Below are 20,441 nucleotides of genomic sequence, written 5' to 3'. Positions count from 1 at the left end.
CAATTATTATACAATACTGATATTAAGGGTTCTATATAAGTATAATGCACAAAATCTCACAGTGTACAAGACGAATGTGTAAATAGACATTTTCTAGCATTGTTTTACTATACTTACCCCCCCATAAAATGCAAAATATAACAAGTTCATGATGCACATCTCTGCAAGACATTTCTGTGATCTATTTTCCATTAACTCAATTAATAAGGGTGTGGTACTACCCCAGACTATCCATATGGGGTTAAAGAGGAATTAGACCCATTACAAATGAAGTTAATGGAACATGACATTATTCAACATGGTCTGAATAAACTTTTGCCGTTTATTACAAAGAGTTTATATTTCATAATATCTCTGTTTGCTGTTAACTACGGCCTCTTAGTTGTGGTGGATTTTATCTTTTTATATTATTCAATTTGGCTGATAGCCTATGTGCATCTCAAAGCGTGAGGACTTAACTCTGAAAGTTAAACAATTGACATCACTACTCTGTTCTCAACAATTTAGAAAGGGGCTAGGTAAGGTAAAGCTATTCCTGTTTTCTTATCCAGCATAAGTACGAAACAATGCACTACCCCCCCCCCCCAACTCCTGTTCATATATAAAATCAGTATACCTAAAACAGCTCTATGTCACATGTGTATATACAAACCATTCATATTTTAATTTTCTAGTATTACTATTTCCAACAGAAAATATAAATGAGATTTTATACAGTGCTTACTGCAGAGTTGCCTATACAGGACAAAAAATTCTGCTGAACATCAAGTGCAACATTCGTAACTAATATAAACACAAAGGATTCCTGTTTACCACTTAATTTATGCATTCAGTTAGGTGATCATATGTTCATATATGTAACTAAATTATCATTGTCACCATCAATGCACAAAACTTTCAAAAGAGAACCAGCCTGATTCACAGGTTTGACTTGCAGCACATGGTTACAGACAGAGATTGTGGCAGTTCATAACATGCTTTTGTCATGGATTTTGCAAGCTGCTCTGCAGTGCTGGAGAGTAAATAGTCCAATAGAAACAGTAAATAAAACCTTCAAGTTTCATTTAAATAGCGGACTACAACAAGCTTGCAATATAACATGAAGAGGTACAAAGTGCAACTATTTATTAAGTGAACATTTTACAAGTCCTCATCTTGAACATCCTCTGAAGCATTTTGCTCTCTCTTCACTTTGAAGGACGATACAAACTTGCCCAGGGCAGTACTGGAACCTTCAAACTGAAAAGCAAAATATGCACATTAATAAGTAAATCATAGTAAGGGAAATCCAAAAGTGCAAAATTTCTTTCAGGAGAATAATGCTGAAAACTAAATTAGTACACATTTTCTGCCACAGTAAATATGTTAGTAACATTAGGCAGCTATTCCTCAAATTTGTCTGTAAAGGGCTTGGGAATAATGCAGAAAGAAAAAAAACAGACAAGTTCTAGGCTGTCTTCTCACTCATTAGATCTTGATTTTTTTATAGAGTAAAAGCACACTAAATCTACAAACAACAATTCCCAAGGTTTGCATGGCTGTCCAGATAGGGACAGCACAAGTCAAAGTAGCAATGGCAGCATTACCTTGTCTAATGTAATCAATGTTGAAAGTCACTTCTAGAATGAAGCTGGAGTATACAGAACTGAAGACAGAAACAAAGGAGAAAGAAAGAAAAAGACAAGCACCCTGGAGACAGGTTTGTCAACTTGGCTTCATGCTGCAAGAGTATTTTAGAGACCACATCCTAAGGATCCTGACTTTGGATTAATGAGATGGGCCCTTGTACTGAAAGAAACTGGGCACCCAACATAAAACCAGGAAAATCCACCTAACGGCTGTATGTTCTAATTCTGAACTTGTTGTTGAACAGCTATCAGTGCAGATGTAATATATTCAATGCAAAACAGTAATTCCATCTGGAATGTTTTTTTTTTCACTAGCATAGTGATTGTGCAATGAATTTCATCCTCCATATTTTCCTTTCCCTGTACTTTTTTTATCAGGCAAAGGTAATGCATTTCACGGCTGCTTTTGCGCTTTTCTTCAATTTTCTTTTAATCACTCTCTTCTTTCAGAAAGCCACACTGCAGCATCAAGAATGAGTAATGAATGTTTCAGTTAGGCAGATTTGTGTGTGTGTGTGTGTGTGTGTGTGTGTGCTGACCAAATAACTGTGCTGCAGATGTTGCTTGGATGGCCCATGACAGCCAAGTGATTGTATAAAGCTCACTACTGCCCATCACTCACAAGGGAAATGTTACATAACAAAACGTTTCATACATTTTGTTAGCAGCTTTCAGAGCTACCAGTTTTGCAGCATAATATAGACTGGAACAGTATGCTAACTGTATAATGTTGCTGGCATACATGCAGTCCTGAATATTACTCCTTCATCTGTCTATGTACACCAAGAACACTGGAATACCAGTAGGAATACCAATAAATAGAGTGTTGAACTATATTAACATTTTCTTTGTAAAGTATACTGCAGTGTCTTTTCCCTAATGGCATAGTCTCCTACAGTCCGATTTTATATGGACATCTTTATCTGTGTATATATATATATATATATATATATATATATATATATATATATATATATATATATATCTATAGGTTCCTTATATCAGCGAATGCTTAAAATTTTTATTGACCATTTTAAATTGAAACTGCGAAATCCCAAACACACAGAACAGTGACTGGGCTGTTTTCGGGACTTTGCCATTTCCTCCACTGTGGTGCGATCTCGGAGTTGGTATATTTAAGTAGGGGGGGTGTGTGGGGGTGAAGCCCCCCTACTTTATTTTATGGGGTTTTTTTTCACCCGGAGCAGCAATTTCTTTCCTGGGGAAAAAAAATTGCTGTTCCGAACTATTTTAAGCGTTCACTGTTATAATATAAACCATATACACACACATATATATATATATATATATATATATATATATATATGGGTCTACTTCTGTTTATCGAAAGCTTGTTTTTTGAAAAACAGAAGTACGACCCCATTTACGCAAAAGTGCATTTTTCAAATACCGGTTCACCAAATCAGACGAAAACAAAGAAAAAACACTACAAAAACAGTTTTGCAGGGGGTTAAACCCCCTGTACTCCCCACACCCCTCTACTTATATATACTAACTCAGAGACCACACTACAGTGGGGAAACGGGTATATTTTCTTATCCCCACTGTAGCTTGCCTCAGTGATGCAAGTGTTATTTTTGTTTTTTATGTCCGGTTCGGTGAACTGGTATTCGTGAAAGTGCACCTTTGGTTAAGTGCACTTTCACGTAAATGGGGTCATACTTCTGTTTTTCTAAAGAACGAGCTTTTGATAAACAGAAGTAGACCCATATATATATATATATATATATATATATATATATATACATATATATATATATATATATATACACACACACACATACATACACTCACGCACGCACCCCAGAAATCTGCTGAAAAAAAAAATCATTACATTCAAATTCTACAGGATGAATACGTCAATGTAGTCACACAGCTTATGTAAAATGCATTTTGTTTAAAACTATTTTATTTTTATTGTAGCTATCCTTTGTTGACCAGGTTAGTCCCATTCTTCAGGGGAGACCAGAGGTGGAATTTCTACTAAAAGGGGAAATTTGGCTAGGACATAAGGGAACTTTCCCTACTCCTGGTAGTCAGAGGAAGTGTGTGTGTTACACAACCTGACTTCCTATTTCCTGTCCAGGCATGGAGGCAGCAAGCAGGAACAGGGAGAAAACATGACTGATTCAGCTTTTGCTGAAATTGAAGTGAAATTTGCTGAAAATGTAGTTGAAATGCTAGACTCACTACCAGACGTTTTTTCTGGTGATGTGCGTGCAGAAAAAAGAGTGACACTGGAGGAAAAGGAGAATGTAGCTGAAACAGAGATGGAGTCCGAGGAAAACGTTCATAGGGGATTGTTTGAAGGAGGGGCAGTTACCTGTGAAAATGCATAATTACAACCCTCTAATTGGGGGGCTGGGTTACGGGATGATTTGGAAGAAATGGTAAACCAAAGTGAGACAGAAATTGGAGCAGCAATTTCATGGAGCGACATCATGGAAAAAATAGAAGAAAAAGGAGAAGAAGAGACTGTGCCAGAGAAAGTTCCTGAGACAAAAAACTTAAGCACAAACTGTAGAAGAATGAACAAAGAAAGAAAAAGAAGAAGAAAAAAGTATACAGTATATTTCAGCAGAAAAAAGAAGAAAGTCTGGACAGGTATGAGGTTTGGGACTCTGTCATTGCACCCCTGGGTATCAAAACAAAAGAGGTAAGAGATTTATTGTAATTAATAAAGAGCCTTTTTATGACTTGATATTTAAAACTGCGCAGGCCATAGAATTTTTTTGGGTGCATATGAACAAAAGAAAAATATTCATCCATGGTCAGAGTACTTGGTGTAAGCTTTATATAGACAAACAGAAGAAGAATAATGATCCGGTTTAGAACTGAAGTTGAACAAAAGAACTGAAAGAACATTTGTTAACTATATGTAAAGAAGTAAAAGACACTAGAAAAATATATAGTAAAAGAGGACTATGGACTGGGGGATGGGAATGTGGAGTAATACTGAAAATAGAAAATGATTATGTTATGCATGTACCTGGTATCATTAGTGTAAATAGCACTATGATTTTATACAGGGGTCAACCAAGACTTGTTATTTTTGTGGAAAAATGATCATTTAATCAATGAATGTGATAAATATATTAATGTGGCAAAACAGGACATAATGTAAAAGTGCAAGAAATGTAGCAATACTGGCCATTCATGGCTAGAATGTGAAATGAATATACAAGAAAATGAAATTATACAGGAGAAAGAGATAGAAGAATGTGTTATACAAGAAAATGTACAAATATATTACTAATCAAGAGGTTGTACATGAAGTAGAAGAAAGTAACAAGGAAAAAGAAACAGAGAAGACAAGTAAGGAAGAAGCTGACTGATATTCATTAAGAAATAAAAACGAATTTGATAGGGAAAAGAGTTAAAGGAAAAGAAAAAAAACTGAAAAACTTTAGAATGGTGTGGTAGTTTGGAATCATGTGTCTATATGGGTTAAATACAGGAAAATTAAGTATATATAAGAACAGGAAAAGGAAGAAAGAGAATTAATGAAAAGGAATTAGATTTAGAAGTGAAAAAAGAATTTATGGAATTATGTAAAAATCACACGAATATCAGAGAGCTTTATTTTAATTGGACTGTTTGGTGGCTTAATTTTAGAGAGAAATATAAACAAGTGTTTTAGAATGTATATGGAAGAAAAGAAAGAGAGAAGATATTAAGTCAAGAAACACTCGGATTATTAGACAAGACAAATTCCTTTTATGAAAAAGAAAAAGAAATATATAAAACAAATCAAATTAAAATTAACTTGTTATATACACAAAAATGTTGTTTAGAAGGAAAAGGAAGAGGTAGAAAAATAATAAGAGAATTAAAGAATAAGGAAGATAAGCAAATAAGACAGCAAGAAGGAATATACAAAATAATTAAAGAATATGGATTGGAATTATTTGTTAAAAGAGAAGAAAAATGCAACAAATTTTTAAGATGAAAAATTAAATTATGAAGATAAGTATTTAGAACAAAAATAACTATGAAAGTATTGAATGAAATGTTAAAAGATATTAACATGAATTCTGCAACAGGACTGGACAGAATTGAATATGGTATGTATAAAGAAACCGAGTGGCAAAAAATAATTTTTATAGAAGTTATGAATGACTGGTTAGAAACTGGAATTAAAGAGAAAGAGAGATGTACAGAAGTTATAAAATTTATATTTAAAAAAGGAAATAAAAATGAGATAAAAATTGGAGATCTATAACACTGAATAATACAGATATTAACATTTTCATGAGAATATTAACAAAAAGGTTACAAAAAAAATGTTTAGAATATATAACCAAAATGTATTTGAAAGAAAAGGAAAAGGAAGTCAAGAGTTATTATGAATAAGAGAAATAATGGATGATATAAAATAAAAATGTATAAGCAAAGGTTATGATAGGGGATACAAGTAAAGCCTATGACAATATTCAATATAAATTATTATGGGGAATTTTGCAGGCACGTAATACACTTGAAAAATATTACAAGTAATAAAATCAGTTTATGAATTAAACTATGTGAAATTAAATATAAATGGCTGGATTGGGGAAGAAAAAATAGAATGTGGAATAAACCAGGGCTGCCCAGCTTGTAGTGCAATTTTCTCATCAGTTATGAATGTAATAGTAAAGCAAATTAATAAAATGCCAAGTAGCGGTAGATACAAAATGAAGAAGGAAGTACAATTGCCAATAAATTATAATTATGTGGATGACGATATACTAATTGTTAAAAAATAAAGTATGGATGGAAGAGTAAATGAAAAAGTAAGTATAAATTAAAAAAATGGATTGAGTATAAAGAGAAATGTAAAGGATTAGGGTTTGAATGTATAATATTTGGAAGGAATGAATACAGACAGCAATGGGATAATGTACTCAAAGTAGTAAAGGATATGACTTTTTGGAAATCATACAGAATTTCATGCAGAAAAAGGTACGCTTGTTGAACACCATGGTAATAGGAAAATATAAAAAGGAACCAATGATTATATTTTCTTTTATATGGGGCTCTAGAATGAATCCAGTCAAGACATGGATTATATATATGAAAGAAGAGCAAGGAGGCTTGGTTTTAATAAACCCAATAGTACATACAGCAGCTTTAATTTTATATAAGGTATTAAATGGAATTATGAATCAAAATAAAAACTTGATAGAAATTATATTACATTACAAATACAAAGAACTGTGGGAAGGAATGGGAGCTAAAGAAGTAAAAGCATTGTGAATGAAGAAATGAAACAGTACTTTCACCTGTTCTTCTCTAACACAGAAGACGAACAGGTGGGGTAGTTTGTTTAGATGCTTTATTACATAGAAACATATCAGGATGGATAGCAGCATTATATAATATAAAAATGATTAACAGTCAGACCTTGTAGACATACATGTTTACATCTCAACAGCTTACTACAAAATTGCAGTCAGGCTCACATACGCTCAGTATTTATACACATGTGCAAGCCCTCAGATAGCTTCTTAAAGATACATACACACACACACACACACACACACACACACACACACACACACACACACACACACACACACACACACACACACACACACTGATCTAAATGTTGAAAATAACATTGGAGTTAGACCTGCATTACTGTAGACATTAGAAATAAGCACAATGTTCAGGTCCATGTTACCGTGCATCTATAACATGGTCTGGAGATACGACCAGATTGTGTAACATAAGCTGGACTGGGTTTAGCAACATTGACCATCCTCAATGAACAATTTATATCAGGAACTTGTGGATTCATCACAGGAATGGGAATATTCTCTGGTACTTCCTCTGGAATTGGAACACTGGACAACTCACTCCGAGATAGTCTTTCTCACAGGCTATGTGCTGTGGCATAGGCTCATACACAGGCATCAAATGCTTCCGATTCCACCTAAACTCTACTCCTTGTGATTCCACAATGTACAATCTCGGCTCTGAGCAAATATTTTTCACGACTCCAATCTGATCATAACCTTTGGACGTTTGCATCATTATCACTTCTCCTCATAATGGACTGAACAGTTTGCTGGTCCTATCGTAGTAGGACTGCTGGGTTAAATGATTCAACAGATTGATTTTCACGGACCTGTTGTTCTTGACACATGGAACCAACAATTGACTACAGATTGGTAATGTGGTTCTGGTTTGTCTCGACAGAAGTCTCTGGGCAGGTGAACCAAGATGTTTATCACAAGGAATATTTCTGAGAATCAAGAGATGCAGGAAATCATCAGTACGGTCTTGTTTTGACTTTTCTAATAACCATTTTGCACTTTGAGCTGCATGTTCTGCCAAACTATTTCATTGTGGATAATCTAGGCTACTCTTGACATGAGTAAAGTCCCACTCTTCAGCAAATCTTTTGAATTGTTGGCTTGTAAACTGTGTGCCATTGTCAGAAATAACTGTGTGGACTACCATGGACTGCAAAATGACGCTTCATCTTAGTGATGACAGTACTGGATGATAGATTAGGAAGTAGGTCAATCTCCAACCAATCTGAATAGGAGTCTACCAACACAAAGTAATGTTGACCATTCAATTTGAAAATATCAGTGGCTACTGTCAACCAAGGTAGTTCAGGAATCTGGTTTAGCTGAAGTTAGTCCCTCAGTTGCTCTGACTTAGTACCATAACACACGGAACAAGATGACAGCACTCTCTCAATATCTGGCAACATAGAAAGCCAAAATACTAGATCTCTCACCCTTCTTTTGGTAGAGTCTGCTCCTAGATGACCATGATGCAAGATAATAACATACTCTTGTTGCAAGGACTTTGGAACAATTAATTTCGGACCATTTATAATGATACCATAGTCAGACAAAATCTCATCTTTGCATGGAAAGTAAGGTTACACTTCTTGAGGTAAACTAGATTGATTTGACGGTCATCCTTATTGAATAAAGTGGTTGAGTCACTGTAAAACTGGATCTGTGGCTGCATGATCTCTCAGTTCCTTAAGAAGAAAAATTTCTCACTTCCATAACTTCAAAATCAAGATTCTCATTCTCATGCTGTTCAATGTTGTTCCTGGGTGATCTGGGCAATTATCAACAAGATAAAGATGGCTGCCTTTCTTGTAGACAAGAGTGAAATTATACTTTTGCAATCTCAACATCATAAGTTGCAATCTGGCTGGAATGGTATGCATAGGCTTTCTCAAAATACTGACTAGAGGTTGGTGATCTGTTTCGATCTGGATAGGTTTACCATAAACAATCATGGAACTTTGAACATACAAACATAACTGCCAAAAGCTCCTTCTTGATCTGAGCATACTGCATTTCAGTTTGGGTATAAGCTCTTGAAGCATAGGCAACAGATTGACCCCTCTTGTAGAATGATTGCACCTAAACCAAATCTCGAAGACACACATAAAAGAGTAACTGGTTTGTGAACATCATAGTATCTGGGAATTGGTGGACTAGCAATTCTCTGTTTCAGGACCTCAAATGCTCCTTGGTGCTGTTCTAAGACAAGGACACATGTTTGCATGTCAACTCTCTGTGTAGTGCTGACATATGACACAAGTCTGGAATGAACTTGCCTAGATAGGTAACCATGCCAAGAAAACCTTGCAGGGCTTGAACATTGTCTGGAGCTGGCATCTTGAGAATGGCTGTTTGCTTAGAAGGGTTTGGTCGTAGGCCTGAACTGGTAAACAAATGATCAGCATAACTTCATGTAACCTGAATTTGCATTTCTGTGGATTGAGCTTAAGATTCACTTGACATGCTCTTTCCAGAACATTCCTGAGGTTTCTTGTCACGTTCACCTTCACCATTACCTCCTACTAGTATGTCATCTACTATAACAGCATAAGGATACCCAGAAAAAAATTTGCTCCTTTGCATGTTGAAAGACTTCACTTGCAGAATTTTTCCCAAATAGCATTCTTAAAAATTTGTACTTTCCAAACGTAGTTAGCAATATGGATTTCTTGTCAAGCAAAATTTGCCAACATAAACTCTTTGCATGTTCGACAGAAAAAACAGTGGCATTTTGCATAAAAGCAGTGACTTCTTTGACTGTACTCATTGGATGATGAGGTCTTTTTAGTGCTTTATTTAAATCTCAGAGTTCAATACATGTTCTGAGCTTTTCTTATGAGCTGCCACCATGGAAGATACCCACTCAGTTGGTGCATCTACTGGACAAATCACACCAAATAACACCTTGTTGCACCATTTTATCTAGCTTGGGTTTGACTTTGTTCTGTATAGCTACTGGAACTTTCCTGGATGGCATGTTAACTGGACTGATATCTGGATCTAATTTATGGAGTACACAACTGGAAGCTTGCCTAGTTTGTCTTCGAAAAGATCAGCAAAGGTAGAAATATATGTTGGGCAAAATTAGAGTAGTGGTCTTTCAAGCTAACATAAGAGTTCCTTTTTAATTGAAAGCAGTCCCAGTTTCAAACCATCTCTGAGCCCTAATAATGACTGGACGTGCCTCTTGACCACATAAAATAAGTTGTAGCTTCTCCCAGCAGAGTAATATAAAAGCACTACTGAGCCTTCAGTTTGAATGTCTTCATCTCTATAAGCAAAAAGCTTTGCGCACTTTGCCAAATCAAGCCTTTCACCAGCACATATTCTAGAAAATGTTTCTGCTGGCATAACATTGCACTTGTCAAGTTTGAGCTTTATGGGTCATCCATTTATCTGAACAGTACAAAATACTTCATTATTTCCCCTTAAATCTACTGCATTGACTGTTTCATGAAGCACTGACATACCATCAACATAAAAAGTAGGATTGCAGCTTTCTAACTGATCAAGTCATTTCTTTCAGTGTTCCCTTTTAATAAAATAAGGTGTGCTCTTTGATTTACAAAACCTTTTGAAATGATTCCACTTATTGCATTGGTGGCATTGCTGACCAAAAGCTAAAGATTTTTCCTTTTTAGTTTCATGCTCTTCACCACAATTATGACAGTTGGCTAAGAAACTAGGTTGAGGCCCATACTTTGAGTTTGAGGACTCAATCTTATGCTTCACTAAGACTGTGTAAACTCTGGAACTTGCTGGAAAGCTTTACCAGTGAGTATTGCAGGGGCTACAGTTACAGCCATGTGCTTGGGCCTATTTCTTTTAACCATATACTGCATACTATCATCATGAGCTCTAGAAGTTACAGGAAGCATGCATTTCTCATTTGTAAGCATATTTGTGTACTTTTCTGTGAGCTCTTACATCTGACAAATCTCACTGGCCTTATTCAAAGTTAAATCACCGTCACAAAGCAAACTCTTTCTCATAGCATCATCTTCAATACCTAACACAAGTCTTTTATCAACTCATCCCTTAAATCACAAAATCTGTATGTTTTAGCCTTATTTCTCAAGTCTGTTATATATGCTGAAAAAGTTTCACCAGGCTTTTGATACCTTGTGTAAAATAAGTGCCTTTCCATTGTAATGTTTGTCTGGGGGGTTACACATTTCTTTAAATTTATGTTTTAAGCACTCAGGGTCTTCCCTTGACTCAGCCAGTACAACAATATGGCAGTTTTCCCCCTCTCCTGCAAAGATAGCAGGTGCATACACAAATTATCTCTCCCTTTCAATGGCTTCTGACCCAGTTAGATTAAATAAAATAAATGCCTTTGTACGGACGTCTTTATCAGAAAATGCAGCCTGTATAAACATGTACTCTTGCTCAAACACTCTCCAGTTCTCTGCAATATTACTGTCAAATGCAAGTGCACTGGGTTTTCAAAATCCATCTGCCATGCCAACAAATTGTGTGTTTGAGCATATACTGAAAATATGTCCCTTCTAATTATGTATGAACAAGCATACACAGCAGCTTGTAATAACATTCAAATGCACAATAAACTCTTCAAAATACTGTACTTTGCTAAATACGCTCTGAAATGGCTGCATCTTGTGAAATAGCTTTACTGTAATACAAACAAACATCAAACACTTCATACATTTCTGATAACTTGGATATCTTTAAATAATACAAAAATATGTGAACTATGCAGTTTTCCTTTTATTTTATTCATTTTATGCAATTCAGACTTTATTTCAAACATTTTCTGTAGTAATTTGGATATTTTTATCAATATCTGAAATATCAGTTTATTTAAATATCATTTAGAGCATTCTGTATGTTTTGTTTCATATTTTGGGAATAAGAAATTATTATTTTAACATCTAAAATTAATTTCTGACCTCTTTTGAGAACTATATGTGCAGTAGAGATGATCCAGTCCTGTATACTCCTCCAATACCAACGGGTCCCTCTTGGACTCAAATTGGAGAAACTGGAACTCTTTCTGGCAACAAGTCTTTTAGACATGCCACTTCTGACACCATGTCGCTCGTCCTTCTCTAACATAGAAGATGAACATGCGGGATAGTTCATTTAGATGCTTTATTACACAGAAACATATCAGGATGGATAGCAGCATCATAAAATATAAAAAACTGATTAACAGACAGAACTTATAGACATACATGCTAACATCTCAACAGCTTACTACAAATGGCAGTCAGACTCGCAGGTGATCAGTATTTATGCACTTTTGCAATCCCTCAGATAGCTTTTTGAAGATACACACACACACACACACACACACACACACACACACACACACACACACACACACACACACACACACACACAGATCTACAAATACCAAAACAAAATTGTGTTATGGAAAATAAAAAAGAATATGTGAAAAAAATAGAAAGGAATGGTACTTAAATATTATGAAAGCATTTTATTGCATTGATCCATGAAAAGATTTAGAAATAGAGAAGAAAAAAGCCATAATGATGAGATACAACTACAAAAAGATTAAACAATGTAATGATTTTTTTATGGAGATTGCCTATTAGAAAATTGCCAGTTAAGGCGAATATGCCATACAAGAAAAAGCAAGACAGAATATGTAATAAATATGGAGAGTTTGAGACTACGGAGCATGTGTTTTTGAAATGTGAAAGTGTTAATTTGTGGAAAGAAATATGCAAACTTAATAGGGTGAAAAGGTTGTGAAAATTTGAGCAAATAAAAATGGACATAATAGAATTTTGTTATTATGGTGCACAAGAACAGAAAGAACTGAAGAAAACGGACACAGTAGTATTTTATGTTTCATGAACTATATGGAATGAGGGGCTAAATGAAATCAAATACAGTGGAAAATGGACTTTATGTAATGTATATAGCAATAAAAAATGTACTTTTTTCAACAAGTGCCATGGAATCTTGTACATCCACCTGAGCTTTCACCAACTCAAGCATATGAGACTTCAGTTTAGCATGTCATCTGAAGGAGGACATACTCAGGATTGCTGCACTGCAGCATTAGTAATTCAATCACTTTGAGAGGGAATAGAACCCACAGCCATCTGGTCTTTCAGCAGCAAATATAAGTGTGCTACCAGACAGCCAAGATGGCTGTACACTGAATAACAGCTTAACTCTAGCTTTCTTGGTGTGAAAACAGGAATTCAACAGAGAAGGCCAGTAGACTTTTGTATTTTTGAGTAAATGTCAGTAACTAGCTAGTAAGTGTACTGCCTGTATGCCAGGAAAAAAGAAATACAGAGCACATGGAAAAAACAGCTACAAAAAGTGATGAAGAAACACTGACTGGGGAAAGTTCTGCAACTATTCAGTAAAATGCAATGCAACCTCTAGCAATATACAAGACAACTGCACACAGACCTGGTTAAAATAAATGAAACACTGATGAGTATATCAGTACAAAAGGCTGGAAAAATGGAATACGTGTTAAACAGATATTCAGATGATGTGATAAAGCTGCAAAAATCAGAGGTTGAAATGAAAAAAAAGCTGGCTGAATATAAGACTGCTCAGGAAGAGCTATTTCAAAAAAATAATAGAATTAGAAGACAGAGCATGTAGGGAAAACCTGAGAATTTCAGCTATACCAGAGAAGCGGGAAGGAACAGACTGCATTAATTTTATGATAGCACAAATAAGCAACTGGACTGGTATTCCACAGCAAAAGCTGTTAGTTGAAAGGGCACATCATGTGTATGCTCCAAACCTAGCTACAAGAAAGCAACCTAGACCTTTAATAGTAAGGATGCAATCCTACCAGCAAAAGGAGTTGATTCTGACAAAACTGTGAAAGAAGGACAAAATACTAAAAGTGGGAGACAGCAGAGTGTTGGTGGAGAATGATTACTCACTGTACACCACACAGAAGAGTAAATTCATTCCATTATGCAGGGAATGTCGAGATGTATGTGTGAGACAAACTGCTGTACCCAGCTGTCTTCAAGGTATTCTTCCCTGGAGGGACAAAATCAGTTTTTGATGAAATACATGCAAAGGATGAAATACAAACGTTTATCCAACAAAAAGTGAGCTGTAAAACACAAGATTCTGAATCTTGTTCTTCTGGTAATGAAGACCAGAGTGAGACTATACCTGTGAAATCTTTTCCACTGTTTCAACAGAAAATGTTGGAGAGAAGGAAGGAACCATGAGAGTTGACTAGAAGAATAAAGAGTACATTGGAAATGAAGCAGAGACAGGATTTGGGAGATGAAATAAAACCAGTAACAATGTGGGATGACAGAGCAATAATTATATTTGTGAAATATGACAGAATAAGAAAATCTGAAAATACTGCACTTTTTCAGAATTTCTTGGACTTGTGGGGGACACTAAGTATATGCCTTACTTCATGTCATTAATGTTTAGAAAATGGTTTGGGGAGGGGAAGAGAGGAGAAAATTAGCTGTAAGTAAAGAAAACATTTTTTTCTTAATATTACTACTTTTGTGGTGTATGGTTTTCTTTGCATGCTATAAAATAATGTTTTCTCAGTTATTTTTAAGTGTAACAGGGATTGTAAATAGGTGATGCTGTTCTTTTTAGGTTCATAGGTAGGTACAAGGCTATTGGCCCTAGGGCATATATAAGTGTAGCCAAACAGGTACCCTGGCTTTTGCCACCCAAGAAAATTATTTTCCTGTGCCCCTGTTGAGCAGAGCCAGAGAAGTGATCCCCGGGGTAAATTTCGTATTTCCCATCCAATCATCAAGATTTTTCTTGAAGAGTGCTAATGAGAAGCTTTGTTTGATGCAGATAGGTAGTTCTATTTCTTTCTCCCTTCTCTCTTTCTTCTTGTTTAGTTTTAAGAAATATTGATACCACAATGGAAAAAAATGGTTAAAAGACCATGACAAAAGAAAAATGTATGTGTTTTTCTTATTCTTGCATGGGGGAATGTCTGGATTAAGGACCTTAAATTGATTTAGTAACACATTTTAAGAGAAAGCAAGTAAATGAAAAAGAATATTGAATATTATGAGTTTTTTCCCGGCAAATGAATGCCTGCTTAGTAGCAATTCTGTATCTTACCGTTATGTCTCCATGGAAACAATCTAATAAAGAGAAATTGACTGTCTGGTTCTCTTGTTCTCATGGAGACAATCTGATAAAGAGAAATTGGTTACAGTCAGGTGGAGAGTGATTGGCTGGGGAAAAAAAGAAAAACTGGCTAGGAGATATTATTTTCTGAAAGCATTCAGGGGGGTTCCAGCTGGGAGAACTACAAAGATGAGACAAAAGCAGTTTGCACTTAGTAGAATCACAGGCTGCACCATGCGTCTTAGCATGGATAACCTTTTAGGTAACTCAAGTCTGAGAGTGCGGCTGTCAGTTTGGGACATATGTTCCTATTAGGACGGTAAAACTTCAACATTTGAAGATGTATATAGTTTTGTGTGTTAGTATTAAACTAATAGGTTTTAGGGGGTATTTTTTGAGGGCTTTCAATAAAACAAAAAGTTTTCTAAGATGTGATATAGGCTGAAATGGATATGACAAGAAACAACCAAAGTTCACCTGCCAGTGTATGCATGCAAAACAAATGTTGGAACTAAACATTTAACAAAACAGGTGTTATACATATAAAAGATGGGAATAATAACTTCCACCATCTTCCCAATGGGATTGTTCTTCCCTCCTCCTCAATAACCTTTTTGCCACCCTGCCCCCCTCCTACTTATGATACATAACTCTTCCTATCAAAGCTTATGTTCTCTCAGAATATTTACTTTACAATGCATTTTTATATTCTTTTCTGAACAACTTCTCCAAATACATATCTCCTACTGTTCTCAACTTATTTACCTGTTATTTTCCCTCATCAGAGTGTAATACTTTAAATAATTTTTAATGTTTTTTGAACTGTGTGCTTATATGTTTTAAATGTTTTAATGTTTAAATATTTTATCTCTCAACCTGTATAATTTTAATGGTAGTTATTTTGTATGTACCCATTGTTTGTCTGTACTGGAGCTTTTCTCCCCAGGACTCTTCTTTTGGCCCAATGGACTATCCTGGTAAACCAACTGCAAATAAATAAATAAAATAAATAAATAATACAATGATACTTTTTGTAATGTATTTAAATGTCAATGGTCTCCAGATAAATACAAAGCAGAATAGTGAACTATATTAAAATATAGAGTGCAAATAGCTATGTTACAGGAGACACACTTGGAAAGAAGTGAACATGTGAATTCGATAAAGAAAGGTTTTCAGGGTGGTTATTCAGAGGAATACCTGGGACAAAGGAAAAGAGGAGTACTTGTATTAAGTGCAAGAGGAGCTCCAATACTGATAGAAGAGGATAAAAAAAGATAATAAAGGCAGGATTTTTAGTTCTAAGGGGCTAATGGCAATGGAGGATGATTACACTGGCATGTATTTATATTTCACATAAAACTGCAATAATGGAGCTTAAGAAAATTCTGGGAGAAATAATCAGTTTTCAGCAAGGAATATTACTTACAGGTGAGGACTGGAATTTGATCTGCAGCAGTGAGGATGTGTCTGGGGGCCCAGAAGAGAATGTATAACAAAGGAGGGTAGATTTTTGAAGAAATTTATGAAAATATTTGTCATGGAAGATGTGAATTCAGTAATAGGAGTTTGGAGTGAATTTACATATTATTCTCCAAGATATAAAAGCTAGGCAAGTCTACACAGAATTTACATTTCACAGGAACATGTGTATTTAATTGAAGGTCTTGATATGCACCCAATAACTATTTCAGATCATGTGCCAATAATAAGTATTAAAAATACACACACATGGTAATGAAAAAAAAATGAGACACTGGCACTTTCCCATCTATCTGTTGAAAAAAGAGGAATTTAAGAAATGGGTAGTGGAGATTATTCAAAAGCTGTTAGAGAGGATAGAAATTACTTCTGAAAATATAGCTAAGGAGTGGTATAAAATTAACGTGGAGTTTAAAAATAGGGTGGAAATAAAAGAAAGGGAGCTATGGTTAAGAAGTAACAAGAATTATTTAGAGGGACTGACAAATGTTAAAGTATTGCAGAATAGGGGGAATCTCACAGAACAATAGGAAGATCAACTGCAGAATGCCAAGCAGAAAATAAGGGATTACCCCGATAATATACACAAGTTTAGAAAGACCGGTGTTATGCAACTTTTTTTTGTTAATAACACCAGAGCACAAAAACTGTTAGCACAACGACTCAGGCAACAGAAAGTAAAAAGGGCTGTCACCAAACTTAGGGAGCCTATAACACGGAAGGTAACAAGAGATCCTGTTGAGGTATAAATATTTTTGAAATTCTATGAAAGCCTGTATAAAGCAGTGAAATATGGAAATCAAGAAAAGATACCAATGGAAATGTTTATGGAATAATTAAATATGGCAAGGTTAGAGGGAGATGAGGCTCAATTACTAACAGTTAAAATAGGAGGAAATGAGATAAAAATTGTGATATATATAACTAATCTACAGGAAAGTCCCTAGTAATGGATGGTATTCCTGTGGAAGCTAGGAGGGAAAAACTTATAAAGATCTGGAAAGTTTTGTTTCATAGTATTTTAAGAAAATGAGAAGTACCAACATCCTGGAAGAAAGCAGTGGTAGCTGTAATACCTAAAGTAGGTAAAGATCCATCAGATCCAGCTTCATACAGGTCCATTTCAATACTAAACTATTATTCTAAAGTGCTCATATCTATAATGGCTAAAAGAATGGCAAAAGTTATGCCAAAATTGACCGATATGGATCAATGTGGTTTTGTGGAGGGCAGGCAAACATTTGACAACATTAACAGAACACTGATGACCAGATGGAAGCAGAATGTAAGAAAATACCACTGTTGTTGGTGGGTCTTGATGCAGACAATGCATTTGATAGAGTAAGCTGTGACTTTATGAGCATGGCAACAGAAACATTTGCATTTCCTGAAAAAATAAGGTTGATTAGGAGGATATATGAGGGATAGAAGGTGAAAATTAAAGTGCATGGGGTCCCCTCTGATAATTTCTGCTTGAACAGAGGAACCAGGAAGGGGTGTCCTCTTTCCCCTTTGTTATTTGCATTATATTTAGAAACACTAGCAAAGTAAATAAGGGACTTAGAAATTCAAGGATATTATTGTTATGGTAGTCGACAAAGCTCACTGTATTTGCAAATGATGTTATTTTATACCTGACAAAACCAAGAGAGACATTGCAGTGTTGTGGATCATTTTGAGACAGTTTCAGATCATTTCAGGATACAAAATGAATGAAACTGAAACAAAGTCAATAGCAGTAAATTATGCACCCACATATGACTTGGCTCAACAATATCCATATTAATGAAAACATAATAAAATGAAGTATTTAGAAGTATAGATTAAAAATGATTCTGGTGTAAGGATATGTGGGAAGAGACTAAACAAAGGATAATACAAAAACTGAGAAATTAGAAGTTTTGTTATATAGATGTGGATTGTAAGATACAGCAGTTAAAATGTTTTTAGTCCCATTAGTGTTATACACTGGTCATGCATATTTTTATCAACCAGTGGAAAAGTTATGCATTGCAATTAATAAAGAGTTGATGGACTTTATCTGGGAGGGGCAGATGGTAAGAGTCAAGTGGGATAAGCAGATTCATCCAGTAAAACAGGACAGATTGGGATGGATTACCCAATTTGAAGGGATATTTCAGAGCTACACAGTGAAGGCTCCTATATGTAGCACAAGCAGAAAACTATAATTCAAAGTGAAACTGGAGGATTATTAAACAGGGAGGAAGCTCAAGAAACAAACAGAGACTGGGATTTTGGATGTAGGCCTTTAAGAAGAATAACAATGATCATACAGAATATTATATCTATAAAGTAGCAGAAAAAAATCCCAAGAACTATGGTAACATGGGAATGGAGAAAGGAGAATCTGCAGATAAGGATGACTGGAATTAGGGATACAGAAAATAGGGAAGAGGGGGCGGGAATCTATTGGAGAAAACTAGCAAAGAAACCAAGGTATTGGGAGCAAATAACTATAGAGGGAAAGACGACAGAATGGGAAGACACCAAGAATTTATTTGGACTGCAGGAAAGGGATTACCCTCCCAATCGGGGATTGATATCAGAGTATAGGCAAAGAAAAAGAAATGGGGGAGGGGGTTGCCAGAAGAAAGCAAACACTGGAAGTGTTTTTAGTAGACTCTAGAACAGTAGCTGCCATTAAAAAAGGAATAATTAGTAGAGCATATAAAATATTGCATGATAACTATAAGACTCAATCAGATGAGGTTAGAAAGGATTGAGAAGAGAGACTGGATAAGCAATTCACAAAGAAACAATGGAAGTATATATGTATGTCTCCCAAATATGCAACACAATCTAGAAGATTTAGGATTTTGCTTGGAAATGTTTACATAGATATTTTTATACCCCAAGTTAGACTCCAGAGAAGTTTTCCTCAGGTAGACAGCAAATGTTGGAGGTATGACAGGGCTGAAAGAGGTGACTGGGGTACATTTGCTGGGACTGCAGTGAGCTGGCAGACTAAGGATTCCCTGCAGGGTGCACTGTCGGAGATGCTGGGTCAGGAGATTTGTGTGATGAGGGAGATGATTTTTCTGAGCTGACACAGAATCGGAATTGTTTAGACATGATAAGGCCTTGCTGTGTCTAATTATGGTGGCTGACAAAAAAGCAATTACTAGAAAATGGAAATCAAAATCTAAACCAAGTATACTAGAAGTAGTGAATATAGTAACAGAGATAAAACAACTGAAAATGAGATCTTTAGAAAAGGGTAGGAGCAAACTACATAGGAAAAAATGGGAATTGTGGGAACAATACATACAGGTAAGGAATGAGGTTTAAAAGAATGCAGGACTTAAATAAGCTATGCAATGTTTGACTGAAAATGATTGGGTAGATTATAAGTCATGTATAATGTTTGCAGCTGGAATTGTGTCAGTATGGTTTGTGATGTAAAATGCTTGCAACTAGGATTGTGTTGTGTGTGGTTTATTTTTAATTTATATAAATATATAATTGCCTATGTTGTAAGTGATGGGTTAATAAAGATGTTTCTTGTTAAAAAGGCAGGAACTGAATAACGTAAGTAACATTTAGGTTATATGATATATAGCAATATATGTGAAGTATAATGTTGGCAAATGTGAACTTGTAGTTCGATTACTTTTATATAAATGTAAAATTGCATATGTCACAAGTGATAATTCAATAAAGGTGTATAAAAAAAGTTAAGGGTGCTATCAGTTGCACTACTGATACTGTTACATCATCTTAGTCCTAAAAACTTAACTTTTAAAGGGCCACTTGTTCCTTGTCTTAATTAACCAAGAGCTACTAGTGACTCTGATGTCCTCAGTACATAACTTCAAGTACTTTGGGCAAACAACTATGGTGAAAGCAATGTTAAATTCTTTCCACATTTATACTACTAGCCATTTGTTCCCCAACA

General features: G+C 35.2%; 1 protein-coding gene across 1 annotated transcript in view; it reads right to left on the bottom strand.

Moving 5' to 3' along the window:
• Window positions 1-339: 339 nt before the first annotated feature.
• SNX31 (sorting nexin 31) overlaps window positions 340-20,441 on the bottom strand; it is a 553,376-nt gene continuing 533,274 nt past the window's right edge. Inside the window, exon 12 of the mRNA XM_044073704.1 lies at window positions 340-1,239. Coding sequence (XP_043929639.1) covers window positions 1,141-1,239 — 99 coding nt within the window. The 3' untranslated portion in view covers window positions 340-1,140. The remainder of the gene's footprint in view (window positions 1,240-20,441) is intronic.

Source organism: Protopterus annectens, chromosome 6.part0 (assembly GCF_019279795.1).
Source record: "Protopterus annectens isolate FY-2018-M chromosome 6.part0, PAN1.0, whole genome shotgun sequence".
Lineage (NCBI taxonomy): Eukaryota > Metazoa > Chordata > Ceratodontiformes > Protopteridae > Protopterus > Protopterus annectens.
The sequence above is the reverse complement of the archived record's forward strand: the minus strand, read 5'-3'. Positions and strand labels throughout refer to the sequence as shown.